This window comes from Dendropsophus ebraccatus, chromosome 15 (genome assembly GCF_027789765.1).
Source record: "Dendropsophus ebraccatus isolate aDenEbr1 chromosome 15, aDenEbr1.pat, whole genome shotgun sequence".
Classification (NCBI taxonomy): Eukaryota; Metazoa; Chordata; class Amphibia; order Anura; family Hylidae; genus Dendropsophus; species Dendropsophus ebraccatus.
In genome coordinates, this window is record NC_091468.1 from 34598689 (window position 1) to 34612959 (window position 14271).

The 14271-nt window shown below is 42.3% G+C and overlaps 1 protein-coding gene across 4 annotated transcripts in view; it reads right to left on the bottom strand.

The window, feature by feature from the left end:
• Nucleotides 1–689: 689 nt before the first annotated feature.
• Nucleotides 690–14271, bottom strand: part of DHX57 (DExH-box helicase 57) — a 38267-nt gene continuing 24685 nt past the window's right edge. For all 4 annotated transcript variants that reach the window (XM_069954978.1, XM_069954979.1, XM_069954981.1 and 1 more), the window contains exons 17-24: nucleotides 12590–12866; nucleotides 7555–7650; nucleotides 6135–6218; nucleotides 4195–4332; nucleotides 2947–3021; nucleotides 2597–2731; nucleotides 2320–2520; nucleotides 690–1599 (exon numbers count right to left, since the gene is read on the bottom strand). In XM_069954978.1, the coding sequence (XP_069811079.1) occupies nucleotides 1456–1599; nucleotides 2320–2520; nucleotides 2597–2731; nucleotides 2947–3021; nucleotides 4195–4332; nucleotides 6135–6218; nucleotides 7555–7650; nucleotides 12590–12866 (1150 nt within the window). In that variant the 3' untranslated portion in view covers nucleotides 690–1455. The remainder of the gene's footprint in view (nucleotides 1600–2319; nucleotides 2521–2596; nucleotides 2732–2946; nucleotides 3022–4194; nucleotides 4333–6134; nucleotides 6219–7554; nucleotides 7651–12589; nucleotides 12867–14271) is intronic.

The window sequence follows — 14271 nt, forward strand, 5'->3', positions numbered from 1 at the left end:
GGCTTTGGCTTCAAAGATCTGTCAGATAAATCTCTCTGTGTAAACGCACCATAAGGCCACAAAGAGGTAATTGGGGGGGGGGGGGGGCAATGGATACATCATACCTTTCCTGGCACATGGTCACTGTGCACACTGAAATTATGGAACAGTCAGAGAAATTTCTGAAACTGACGTGCCATGTGTGAATAGGTCTCTGTCCTACAGCTGTTATGCTGCACCATTTTTACCATAGTCAGCATGTATCTAACATTTTAGAAGGAGAATTTGGTAAAAGAGTACCACCATTCTCTAATGCAGGGGTTGGGAACCTTGGCACTCCAGCTGTTGGAAAACTACAACTCCCATCATCAGGCTAAAGCTTTGGCTGTCCAGGCATGATAGGAGTTGTAGTTTTGCACCAGCTGGAGAGCCAAGGTTCCATACCCCTGCTCTAATATGTAGGTAAATGTGTTATCCAGGATTAGAAGAACATAGCTGATTTCTTCCAAGAACAGAGCCAAACCTGTCCTCAAGTTGTGTGTTATATTACAACTCTGCCATTCACTCTAATGAAATAGAGCTGCAATACCAGACATAAACCTAAAGGGGTTCTCCAGTGCTACAAAAACATGGCCACTTTCCCCCTACTGTTGTCTCCAGTTTGGGTGGGGTTTTGAAACTCAGTTCCAGTAAAGTAAATGGAGCTTAATTGCAAACCACAACTGAACTGGAGACAACAGTAGGGGGGAAAGTGACCATGTTTTTGTAGCGCTGGATAACCCCTTTAAGACAAGAGTGGCACGGTTTCTGGGAGAAAACAGCCATGTTATTCTTATCCTGTGTAACCCCTTTAAGGAAAGTATTCTGCCTTAAAGGGATATTCTCATTTAAGACGGCTATCCCCTATCCACAGCATAGGGCACTGGCCTCACACCCGTTCCTGTCATTCACAGCTACAATATTCCTTTTGGAGATAACGTTCTGAAATGGTCAATAAGTACACACACGTAAAATCTCTTAGTGAGACATTTATTTGTTGTCACGCTTTTTACATTTTGCATAGGATTTGTAACTAATCTTTTCCTTAATATTACAGTTTCATCAGGAAAACTGAAATCAATCGGCTTGTATTCACATGAAAGGCAGTGTTGGGAGTGGTATTACAATTCAGCTCCATTTACATTACTGGAACTGAGCTGCAAAACCACAATTATACTGAAGACAGGAGAGGCGCTGTTTCTGGAAGAAAGTGGTCATGTTTTTGCTAAGCCTGGATAACCCTTTTAATCATTTCATGCTTAATACTTAATAATACAGAGGCATTATAGCGTCCACATTATGGCGGCAAGTCTTGGCCCAGCTGCAGCCAAACCCGTGGGTGGGCAGGGAAATACATCCCTATTATACAAGTGTGAACCCAGCCTCAAGGGACGAAATCTACCTGACCTCCATCTGGGAATTTTAGCTCTGTTAAAGTTACTGTGTTGTCACCAGTTTTACAATCATGGCGATAATACGGGAGCCCCGGGGACAGGTGCACAGGTCCATTGTTGGATTCTTTATTTTATCCTGCAGCAACTGATCAAGTTCACTGCGCAGCTCTTTCACCAGTTCTGCTACCTGTAAAATATGATGGCAGAGATTAGGTATGTGCAACCTTAAAGGGGTACTGCAGCAAAAAGCTTTTTCCCAGTAATTGAAACACATTACACAGTTATATAACTTTGTAATATGCTTTAATTACCTACCTGCCCCTCTTGCCTATCTTTTCCCCCCTCAATCCCCCACCAGGAAGTGAAGGAAACTCATTCTTACCTAATGACTGTTGACCCCAGGCTGCTCTTTGGCAGCCATTTTGTGACAATGACATCATCAAGAGGGAGGCAGGTCTAAGCCCTGTTAAGCCAGCCTCTCTTTGTCAGATGACTCAGCTCTGATTGGCTGAACAAGCTGTAAGCCATCTAACAGTTCTACAGAGTCAGTTAGACATCACAGGAGACAAAGTGCATCATGGGAAAGCCCAAACCAGGATGTAAATAAAAAATGAAGCCACCAACTGGAGCTTCAGGGACCTGCAAACAGTGGGAAATTCAAATGGAGACAGACTCCGGAGGAATGGTAAGTGTAAAAACTATGCTTATGATAGATGGGAATTGCAAAACTACAACAGCTGAAGGATCTGAGTTTGACACCTATCTCTCTCTCTCTCTCTATATATATTATATTATATTATATTATATTATATATATATATATATATATATATATATATATATATATATATATATAAAAAAACTTTGTTCTTCAGTTCCTAATTTCCTAACCATATTCAGTGGTTTACCTGATGTGAAGCAGCTGCAAAACGGATCCATCCATCATCTAGTGAAATGAGAAATTCTCCTTTGCGAAGCTCAACATTAACTTGTCCGCCACCAAACAGCACCAAAGGGTATACCGACACCATGCTGCAGTCTCGCACAAAAACACGGCTGGTCTTAATCTTTTCATGATACACCAAATAAGGACTGTCAAAGTGTCGCACCTAAAACAAAGGACTGTGAGTAACATGGACATATATAACAGGGCTGACCCAAGGAACAGTGGTGCCGGTGTCTAACCTGATAATTGATGGAGGACGGGTGGATGTGAACGTAACCATCATTCTTGGTGACAAACTTCAGCTCCTCGGCTTTTGGCTGCATTTTTACGGCTCCTGCTCTTGTCACTTGGTACTTGCCTTCCGGTAATTTTACCTACAAAAACCATTTCGGAGAATATTTATTCTAGTTATAAAAAGAAGAAACAGCCCATGGCTGTATCTATGTTTTCCAGGAAGCCTTAGGGCTGCATCATTCTTCTTCAGCCACCGGTAATCAATTGGATTGTTTGGACCAGAGTGTGCTCAAAGTGCACTTCTGTCTATAAGTTGCTCATGAATGTTTTTAAAAATAAATAGTCATGAACTTACTTGGACCACATTGGGATACAAGGCGGCACACAGCATCGCTGATATAAGCTTAATATTTTCTGCATTGGTATTTGCCTGTGTGAAGAAAAAAAAAAAAAGGTAATTAAAGTAGTTATCCAGCGAAAAATCTTTTTGTTTCAGAAAGTTATATAGATTTGTAATTCACTTTTATTTAAAAATCCCCAGTGTTCCCATACTTTTCATCATCTGCTGCATGTCTTGCAGGAAATGGTGTTTTCCTTTAAGTCTTACAAGTGATCTCTGCTGCCACCTTTGTCCGAGACAAGAACTGTCCAGAGCAGTAGCAAAACCCCATAGAAAACCTCTACTACTCTGGACAGTTCCTTGCTTGGCTAGAGATGTCAGCAGAAAGCGCTGTGTCAGACTGAAAAGAAAACACCACTTCCTGCAGGACATACAGCAGCTGATAAGTACTGGAAGGCTTTAGATTTTTGAATAGAAGTAAATTACAAATCTATATAACTTTCTCAAACCTGTTGATATGAATGGAAAAAGAAATTTCGCTGGAGTACCCCTTTAAAGGGAACCTGTCACCCCCCGTACCGGGGTGACAGGCTCCCGACCCCCCGTTAGAGACCCCTATACTTACCTCATCCCGCCGGGTCCCGCTTCTGAAGATGGTCGGGTCCCGGAGATCTCAGCCGCTGCAGCCCGGCGCGCGCGCTGAGAGATGAGTCCAACACCCATAGAGAATGACAGGAGAGTCCAGCGCTCCGTCATTCTCTATGAGCGTTGGACTCATCTGTCAGCGCGCGCGCCGGGCTGCAGCGGCTGAGATCTCCGGGACCCGACCGAATCCAGAAGCGGGACCCGGCGGGATGAGGTAAGTATATGGGGCTCTAACGGGGGGTCGGGAGCCTGTCACCCCGGCACGGGGGGTGACAGGTTCCCTTTAACTGGAAGTTATTTACTAATGTGAGTTCTATAACTCATAGGTAAAACATAGCTATACCAAAAGGAAATACTCTGTCGGGAAATGACACAGCAATGTGCACATGTTCATCAAACCATGACCCTCAGTGTGCACTGTAGTTACATTATTTATTTTCAAAGTGGCATGATGGTAAAGCTAGAAAATATGATTGAGTTTTTGTATGTCTGTAGGCCTAGCCCCAGATCAGTGCTCAGGATAGCTTATTCATAAATTGACCCTTAAGTTAGTTATGTTCCAGAATGCCAGAAAGTATGACCATTATTGTGTAGTTTATTATGTAAAGAAGCACTCACCTCTTCTCCTGTAGATTCCACCACTCCATCTCCCTTCTGAGCCCATCTCTTCTCAATATCTCTAGCTCTAAGACCTTCTCTCACAAAGCCAATGTCAGACAGAAGTTCTGTAAACTGCCTTTTCAGACTGGCTATTTCCTGCAATATAAAAATAGTTGCCATAGTGCAATATTGTTGTAGAATGTAGTGAAGATTATATTTAAAGGGGTACTCCAAAGATTTTTTTTCTTTCGAATTAACTGGTGTGAGTAAGTTATAGAGATTTGTAAATTACGTATATTTAAAAATCTCAAGCCTTCCAGTACTAATCAGCTGCTGTATGCCCTGCATGAAGTGGTCTCAGCTGCCACCACTGTCCCAGACAGGAACTGTCGAGAGCAGGAGAAGTTTTCTATGGGGATTTGCTACTGCTCTGGACAGTTCCTGTCTCAGACAGAGGTGGCAGCAGAGAGCACAGTGTCAGACAGGAAAGAATACACCACTTCCTGCAGGACATACAGCAACTGATAAGTACTGAAGACTTAAGATTTTTGAACAGAAGTAAATTATAAATCTGTATACCTTTCTGACACCAGTTGATTTTTTTCTTCAGTCCCCCTTTACACAGGAAAATTAACTTCTATCTCATACTAAAGAAGTTTGTCCACTTTTCGTAATGCCTTTTTGACAGAATGGTCTTTAACTCCTTCCAGTCAGCAATCTGTCAGTGTGTCCGGGGCCGAATGTAATGAGAGGCAGCTGCGATCCCGCAGCTGCCTCTCATTAACCCTTTAAACACCACGATCTATAGCGATTGCAGCATTTAAGGTACTCAGTGACAGATCAAGCACGTGCTGCCGGGGTCCCGATCACATGTACCAACGGACGGGGATAAGTCACTTACCTCCATCCTGTCGGTTCGGCGATCTGTGTATAGAGTCTGCTTTCTGGCTCTATGCTCTAACACTGACCTATGCAATGCTGTGGCATAGCATATATCAGTATATACAATCTAATGTTTGCATAATTTACAGTGAAAATAAGTGGGGGGGGGGGGGAAGTGTAGTAAAAAAAAAGTTTTTAAAAGTACTAAAAAAAACCCTTATAAACCCTCTCCCAATAAAAGTTAAATATACCCCATTGCCCATTATAAAAATAAAAATATTAAAAAAAATAAACATATTATATATTGTAACGTGCGGAATTGTCTGATCTATTCAGATATTATATTATTGTTTCCACACGGTGAACGGCGTAAACGGAAAGAAAAAAAAACACACACACCAGAATTGCTGATTTTTTTAATTATATATCAGAAAAGGAATCAAAATTTTTCTGTTACACCAATGTATGGCTCTTAGAAGGCGAGGAGGAAAAATGCATTCATTTGACCCAGACTTTTGTGCATCAAAGCGCTCTGTCTTGAAGGGGTTAAAAAATTTGCTGATTCTAGACTTTGCCAATGCTGGAATCTCCATTGATCTGTATTGTACAGGAGAACCTGGCAGGACTATTCAGCTCATCTGTAATGCAAACACTGGACACATGAACAGGTCACAGTGGCAAAGCAGATACAGTGAGAACTGTGGAAAAAAACTGCATCTCCATTCTCGGGAACGGCGGAGGTCCCAACGGTCACGACCCGTGAATCAGCTTGTTATTCCCTCTCCTAGGGATAGTATGGATAGGGGATAACAAGCTGAGGTTGGAATACCCTTTTAACACAACATACCATCAGTGTGAACATAGCACTGACCTTGTGATAAGATCATTTTTAATAGCATTTGTTTACAATTTTTTACTGAACAAAAGAGTTATCAGGTGTAAGGGGGCAGTTACTTTTGCACGAGTAATACACAGTTTCTAGCTTAATCAGGTTAACTTTGACATTGTTTTAAGATCAAGAACCATTTAGAGGGAGTGTATGCAAAAACTGGGGACTACTAAAAAATCATATTTACCTGAAGCACTCTGGAAGACAAAAAGTTGTCCCGACAATACTGGTATCCGGCCCGTTGGTTCTCTTTCACCACTGTACTCCATGCCTACCGCGGTTGAGAAAAGCAGATATTTAATTAGAAAAACTAATCCAAAATACAGCCAGCATTAGTTGTTTCTAGGCATCATAGTTTTTAACCTGAAAAACACAACTAAAAAACTTTTATAAAACAAACTTCTTTTTATCCTAAAGGCATATAGCATAAACTACTAGGACCCCCTGGGTAAAAGCATAAACGGGCCCTCCACCTGCCCATATGTATTGTAAAAATTAGGTATTTATATGTACAGTGAGACTGATCTGTCAAGCTTTATACCTTTGTTATACAAACTTAGGGTATGCTCACACAACGTATGTTTTTGTAAAAGTATGTCCGTTGTTGTAATCGGCAGCAACGGCCGTACTTTGTACGAAACCATGCGTTGCCTTACTTTCTATGGGATCCCAGCCAGGTTGTATACACATCGTATACGCTCCAGCCGGGACCCCTCGCGGCGCCGCAAGGAACTGACATGTCAGTTTTCTACGGCCGCTATTCAGTGAATAGCGGCCGGAGGAAACCCTATCAGCGCACACTATGAAACGAGAGGCTCCGGCCGCTTGCTTCATAGTGTGCTGTGGGAAGTTCTGATGCGGGTGCGCGCTGATGCGCCCGCATCAGAACTCTGCAGCAGGAAGGATCATCCGGCTGGTACTGCAGTACCGGCCAGGATGATCTTTGCAGAACGGAACGGCCGGTCTCTTACGCCATGTGAACATGGCCTTATAGCGCAAGTGACTAGTATTTGTACAACCACTATAGCTAATGTGTATAGAGGTAGCCCATCAGTTTACTTACATCTATTACCAGGAGAAAGGAAGATGGATTTCAACATGTTCATGAGAGTCTTGGAATAGAATATTCTTAGCTAAAGGCAAGTTCAGCCAACAATTACAGTATTTAAGGGGTATTCCTACATGAAGAGGTTTTTGCTCCTACCATACGATGGGGGAATAACAAGCTGATCTTTGGGGTCTGAGCACTGGGACCACCACAATCCTGAGAATGGAGACAAAATTGTGGAGCTCAGTGTTGTGTGTTCTGCTTATTCAGAGAACATTACTGGCCCCCTCTGATCAGCTTGTTTTTTCCTATCCTGTGGATACTACATAGCTTCTTAAAATGGAAAAATGGGAGTACCCCTTTAAGACTCACTTTATTAGAAGTATAAAACATTTGACTTTTAATCACATCATTTTACATGGAGTCCTATACCACATATACTTCTCTTAAGATGCTTTTTTTATATACATAATTTCTCTAAAGTCCTTGTTGTTAACTGTGTACAAATGTATGCTTGCCATTACAACATGAACATAAAACTGCTGCCTCTTATACCTACCTTATAAGCCTGGAGAAGAGCCAGGTGATCACTGTTGGCTACAGCAAACTCTTGCTTTTTCTTGTTTGCGTCTTCTTTTTTATCCCAAGGACACACCTTAAAGAAAACAAAGCTATTCGATGAGTTAATAGCACAATGGCATGCTGGTAGGTTAAGGTTATTTATTAATGATACGCCTTATTTCAAGGAAAAATAGAATAAGTTATTACTGGTAATTTGGTTTCTAGAAATCCTCCATGACAGCACCCCAGGAGGTTGACGACACTCCCAACAGGGACAGGAAACAGAACAGAGCGGTTAAAAGGCCCCCCACACACATTAACCAGCAGTGTATTATAAATAACCATAACGCAGAGCAAGGAGAAGGAGGGTATATCCGTGCTGTCATGGAGGATTCCTAGAAACCAAATTACCGTAAGAAGTCATGCTTGTCATCCTCTATGATAGCACCACAGGAGAAGTACCAAATAACCACCTAGGGCGGAACCACTGCTTGATCCTTCACCAATAAATATGCACTGAGGACCAGGTAGCAGCTGAAAGGGCTAATGCTACCATCAAGCAGCAAGTTCTAAGCTTAAGAGGAGGAGAGAGACTTTGGATAACTTAAAACTCAGTTATGGTCTTCTCGATAAAGTGTGTTAGGGTATTCTTTTTTACCTTTTGCCCCCCAAAAAACTGGGCAACCAGGTTATGGTCCTTCCTCTAGTATTCAGAAACTTAAGGACATATTATCTTACATCCATTATTTTTCTTGGAGTTACAAGGATTTGGGTAAAATTATGGCAGGATAATATCCTGAGACATATTAAAAGTAGACACTTTAGTAAAAAACTGGGATCCAACCCTAAGACAATCTTGTATTCCAAGACCTTCAGATAAGCTTCCTTGATGGAGTGATATCTCCTACCCTTCTGGTAGAGGTGATGGCTATCAGAAATGCCTTTTTCCAAGATAGTCTTCTGATGTCTAAAAATGTCTGATGTCTCTCAAAGGGTGACAAGGAGAGACCATGAAGCACTGTATTAAGGTCCCAAGATGGAGAGAGATTGGTACAAAATAAGCAGATATGGCAGAAATTTGTACCATAAGAATGTTTGGCTTTAAAACTTTATCCAAACCAGCCAAAGGAAAGTTCAATATGTTGCTAATATTAGCAGTTTCTCCTTGAAGTCACCAGGTCTAAGATCAGAGTTCCCCATCTCTCAATCAAGAGCTGAAAACCAACTTGTTTAGAGACTATTCACCCAAGAGAGGTCCTTCCTGCTAAGATAGTTCACTTGTACATTTTAGGTACGCTTTAGGTGGAGCGCTGACAGAGATGCCTGATGGGCCTCTGCCCAAATCAAGCTTGACAGCTGCTCAAGAGGCACTCATTTCACAGGTCCCTGATGACGGATTAATGTGACCATGGTAGTATTGTCAGAATAAACTCTGATGTGTGAGAACTGAGTCAGATGCTGAGACGCTCTCAATGTTTCCCAGACTGCCTGGAGTTCCTGATAATTGGAGGAGTAAGGGCCATCGTTCCTGAAAAACTCATTTCTGGACGCATACTCCCCAGCTTCTCTTGCTTGCATCTGTTGCCATTAATAACACAGGAACTTGATGCCACTGCACACCTGCCCTTATATTCTCTTCTGTCAGGTACTAAGATACAGAGATCTTGACCACACTTGTAAGATTCATCCTTCTGTCCAAGAATAACGGATTGTGAACTCAGGAGGACAGGATCTGTAACTGTAGCAGTCTTGTGTGAGCTAGAGCCCAAGCTACTCCAGGAAAACAGGAGGTAATGGAACCCAGGACAGACATGGCTTCCCTGATGGATACACTTCTTTTCTTCTTCTTTTCTTTTAGGTATCGCACCTTGTCCTTAGGAAGGAATCACATCTGCCAGGAACAGTCCAACATGATTCCCAGGAAGATCTTAAGAGATGGTGGTACAAGGTCAGATTTTTGCATATTTACAATCCACCCTAGATGTTAAAGGAGATGACAGTCTCGATGTCCGGCTGCAACAGATGATCTAACCTGGCAACAAGAAGAAAGTAGTCAAGGTGAGTAATTACATTTATTTGTCTTACCACTTCCGTCATAAGTTTGGTGAAGATCCTTGGGGCTGATGCCAGCTGAAGGGTAGAAAAACAAATTGGTAATGAAAGATTCTTCAGTTGATCTGTACGGCAAACCATAGGAACTTCTGGTAGTTTGGATGGATTGGGATGTAAAAATATCCATCCTTTAAGTCTTTAGTTGCTACCAGATGGTCTAGGCTGATGTGAGGGTTGCAAGAATTCACTTACTCCATCTTGAAGCGATGGTATGTTATAAACTTGATGAGTGACTTCAGGTTTATTCATCCGATAAGAAACATTCGGCTTCTTCACCAGGAAAAGGCAGAAATAATGTCCCCTTTCTTCCACCGGAGGCAGAACCAGAGTAATTGCTCCAATTTTCTGAATCTTGATCACATCCTCTAGCAAAGATCTGTTAAAAAGATTCTGTAGTCACTATGAACCTTTTAAGAGGAAAGGAGTCAAACTTAATTTTAAATCCTAGGTGAACAGATGATATGATCCAGTTGTTGGAAGCTATCCAGGCCCGGGTTTCTTGATGAAGCTGACAGCTGCCCACAAGGTAGTCACTGCTTGTCTGAGGAGGAGGGCTTGTTGGAGTCAAGGAGGATGTTACATCCTTTACCTCCTTTGGGGGAACTCCAATGGCCCAATTTACCTTTCCCTCTTATCTCCTGGCTTTGGATTTGGCTCCAAAAGGAACCCTTCTTCAGGCCAGGAAGGGTCTTCTTTTTGTCCTAGGTTTTTTCCAATATTAGGTCAAGTGCTGGTCCAAATGCGTATTTGCCCTAGAAGGGTGTGGAATATAATTTAGCCTTAGATGTAGTGGCCCCGGGCCACATATTTAGCCAGAGAGCCCTGCAGGCTTTTGATGGATAGCACAGCTAATCTTGCAGCCACCTTAACTGACTAGGCTAATGTATCTGCCAAGAACCCTGTTGCATGCTGGAGAATGGTAAGTGAGGCAATAAAACTTAACTTTTAATAAATAAATGCTAAAAAACTGTCATGACAAACAACAAACATATAGAGTGAAATCACACGTGTTCAAGCCTATCCCTGCACTATAGGCAGCTTAATACCGGGTGATACATAGGGACAGCCCTTATGTATGTATCACCCGGTATTAAGCTGCCTATAGTGCAGGGATAGGCTTGAACACGTGTGATTTCACTCTATATGTTTGTTGTTTGTCATGACAGTTTTTTAGCATTTATTTATTAAAAGTTAAGTTTTATTGCCTTAGGGTGTAAAGGAGTCAGTCTGTGAAATATTTGAGATAACTGATTGTACACCATCGGGCATCTATAGTATTGGGGCTAGCGGCAGCCGTTTTTGCATAGAAATTCCCGCAGTGACAATTGAATGGTAAGTGAGGCCAGGATCTCATGGGAGCCTTCTCTAATATGACTCTCCAATTTTTCAAGCCATAGGTATATGGATCTTGCCACACGGGGAGGATACATTCATCTTTAGAAGAGCCACTAAGGTCCCCCAGGAATTCCTTAGGAGACTTTCTGCCTTCCAATCCATGGAATCTTTTAACTCAATCAATACTGTTGTCTTCTTAACAAATTGTGTAGCTTGCACATCTATCTTGGAAATCTCTTCCCATAGCTTTACTTTGTCCTCTTCAAAAGGGAAGTCTTGCATGTAGGAATGGAAAACCTTTTATCAGGATTCTCCCATTCTTCCTTAATTCTTTGAATATTGTCATGGACAGAAAAAAAAACTTCTGTGTTCCAGACAAATGTTTAATCTTGCACTGTGCTGGTCTCTTCCACTTCTTGGATGTTTATTGTAGCCCACATGGCCTGCAAACAAAAGCTTGTCCATGAAAGCAGAGGCGAAACAGTATCTCCTATCTTCTTCTTCACTGGTAGTTGGAGTATTTCTCCTTCTTCCAATCCCTTAAGGTCACAGCTCTCCGCCAGAGTCTTCCTCCATGATTACCAGCTTTCTTTTCCCACCTGCAGGTATGGAAATGTGGTGGGGGCTGAAGGGGGGACTTTTTGTGGGTGCTGGTTTTTCCACCCCACAGGAAAACACTGCTGGTTAATGTGGGAAAGGGACTATTTACCTCTCTTTTCTGTTTCCTGTCCCTGTAGAGCAGGGATGAGGAACCTTCGGCCCTCCAGCTGTTGCAAAACTGCAATTCCTATCATGCCTGGACAACCAAAGCTTGGCATTGGCTGTCCAGGCATGATGGGAAATGTAGTTTTGCAACAACTGGAGGGCCAAAGGTTCCTCGCCCCTGCTGTAGAGCGTGGCATCAATCTCCTGTGGTGCTGTCATGGAGATTGACTAGGGAAAATGACCATGATCCTGCTATTTGTAAAACACGTGCTAGCTTCAAGGGAACCTGACAGTCAGCTCATACTGCCCTGATGGAAAACAGCACGAACACAGAACAGTGCAGCATTAGCTGTTTTCTTTTCTTCTAAATCATTTAAAGCAAATGTGCCCGAAGACTGAGCAATAAAAACTGCTGACAGTCCTATAAAGAGGTTGGGGAGGGGTCTGGAATCTTACCTGTGGTCTCATACAGCTTACATGACCAAGATAAACATTGTTTAAGCTACTGCCCACCACAAGTGCCCAAGAGGCGGGAACTATTTGATAGGTGCCGAGAGCTTTCCTCTTAGAATTTCCTAAAGTTGGCTTTGCTCTACCTGTTCTGCTGTATGTGACTAACAGATCTATCCTTATCCATATAATGGGACATATCTATCACTCACAACAAGCAAGGTGGATACATTAACCCTAAAGCCTAATTACTTATACTACCTGTCCCTGTCATTTACTAATGCTACTAATGCTTTTCCTCTTTAAATGACCACAAGTGTCAGTAACGACATTAGGACATCACGCAACAAGGCAATCAATTTAAATTTTGAAATCCATCAAATCTCCACAGTTGCTAAAGAAATAGTTAGATTAAACATCATGATACTCACAAAGGGGGACTTAAAGGCCAGGCTGGCAGCAATAGTGAGGGCAGGGTCCAGACATCGAAATATGGCACCAAAGAGCATGAGTTTACCAATCCTCACATCCACTGGCAGAGAGGCCAAATGGTACCCAAGTGGTGTCAGCTTTTCTTGTTGGGTAAGTGCCCCGAGATCCTGAAGACGCAACTTGGAGGCTTGCAGGGACTCCACCTTGGGGGGCTCAATCAATCGGGAGAGGACTGTTTCCAGACGACACTCTGAGAACAACTCTAAAATTTTTATTCTGTTGAAGGAAATAAAGTATAAAAAGTAAAAGTTCACAATGCAGTGAAAGATTTAACTTTGAAAATAGTAATGGACTATGTCAACCAGACAACAAGAAAAGGAGAGGTAAAGGTAAATGCCGAATGCGGTAATAAACACACTTATCTGGTAAATTGCCAGATAAAATAAACGCAGTGAGAAAAATCATGAAATGCCTTGAGCTACCAAACAGAAACTACAGGCTGGTGCAAGCCAAAGATCAACGCTAAGGAAAGAAATTAACTAAAGTATAATTAAATTATATGTTACATAAGCATGTGAGCATGAGGCTGCTAAAGTGATGACTGGAGTCAGGCTAACAGATGTATCCTTGTTTAGGGGGCTGGGTAACTCACTGGTACAGTGTCACTGTCGTTTAAATTTTTTTCGCAGAAATCAATTGGGCAGGCGATTTTAAGACACTTTTTAATTCGGTTTATAAGCCGAAAAAGGCATTCTTATCACGAAAAAGCAGTTTGAAGCTCTCCCCCTTGTCTTCATGGTTCTCTTATGGAGAGGGGAGGGGTTGAGGAAGATAAGGCACCAAGACAGGACAGCAAAGTTAATTTACAGCTACATCACCGGGCAATCTCCTCTGATGTCTGCACTGACCTCTCTGACCTCTAAATACCAGCTTCATACAGCTCCCATTGTGTAATCCTTTGTTCTCTGCTGGCGACTAATCTCCCTCCTCCTTCCTCCCCCCTCCTCTCTCCATAGGTTACACAGGGCTCCACTGATAAAAGAGTCATGATTTTCTTATAATAAGCAGTGAATGAGAGCGAAGAGGGAGGGGGGGACCTGGGAAAAGTCTTTACTAGAGATGAGCGAACCAGGTTCGGGTCGATCCGAACCAGAATGTTCGGTATTTGATTAGCTGGGGCTGCTGAACTTGGATAAAGCTCTAAGGTTGTCTGGAAAACATGGATACAGCCAATTACTATATCCATGATTTCCACATAGCCTTAGGACTTTATCCAACTTCAGCAGCCACGCTAATCAAAAGCCGAAAGTTCGGGTTCGGATCGAATCGAGCATGCTCGAGGTTCGCTCATCTCTAGTCTTTACGACTGCAGATAATAGCATACTTGCCTAATAAACCCAATTGCCTGTACTATTGATTTCTGCAAAAAAAAAAGAAAAAAAAAAAAAAGGCTGGTCTAGCTACATGAGTCTAATAGATGGTGCAGTTCAGTAAAACTGCCCTATACCGCCACATTATCGAAGTTTCCTTTGCACATTAGGTGGCAAATAAAAATCCACAATGAGAGACAATAGGGTTGTTGAAGAAGCTAAAATGTGTCCATATATAGAGCAGTATCTGGCCCCAGGGAGCTGTGTAACATGCGATATAGCATCCGATGGAATATGGCATGATATTTCCT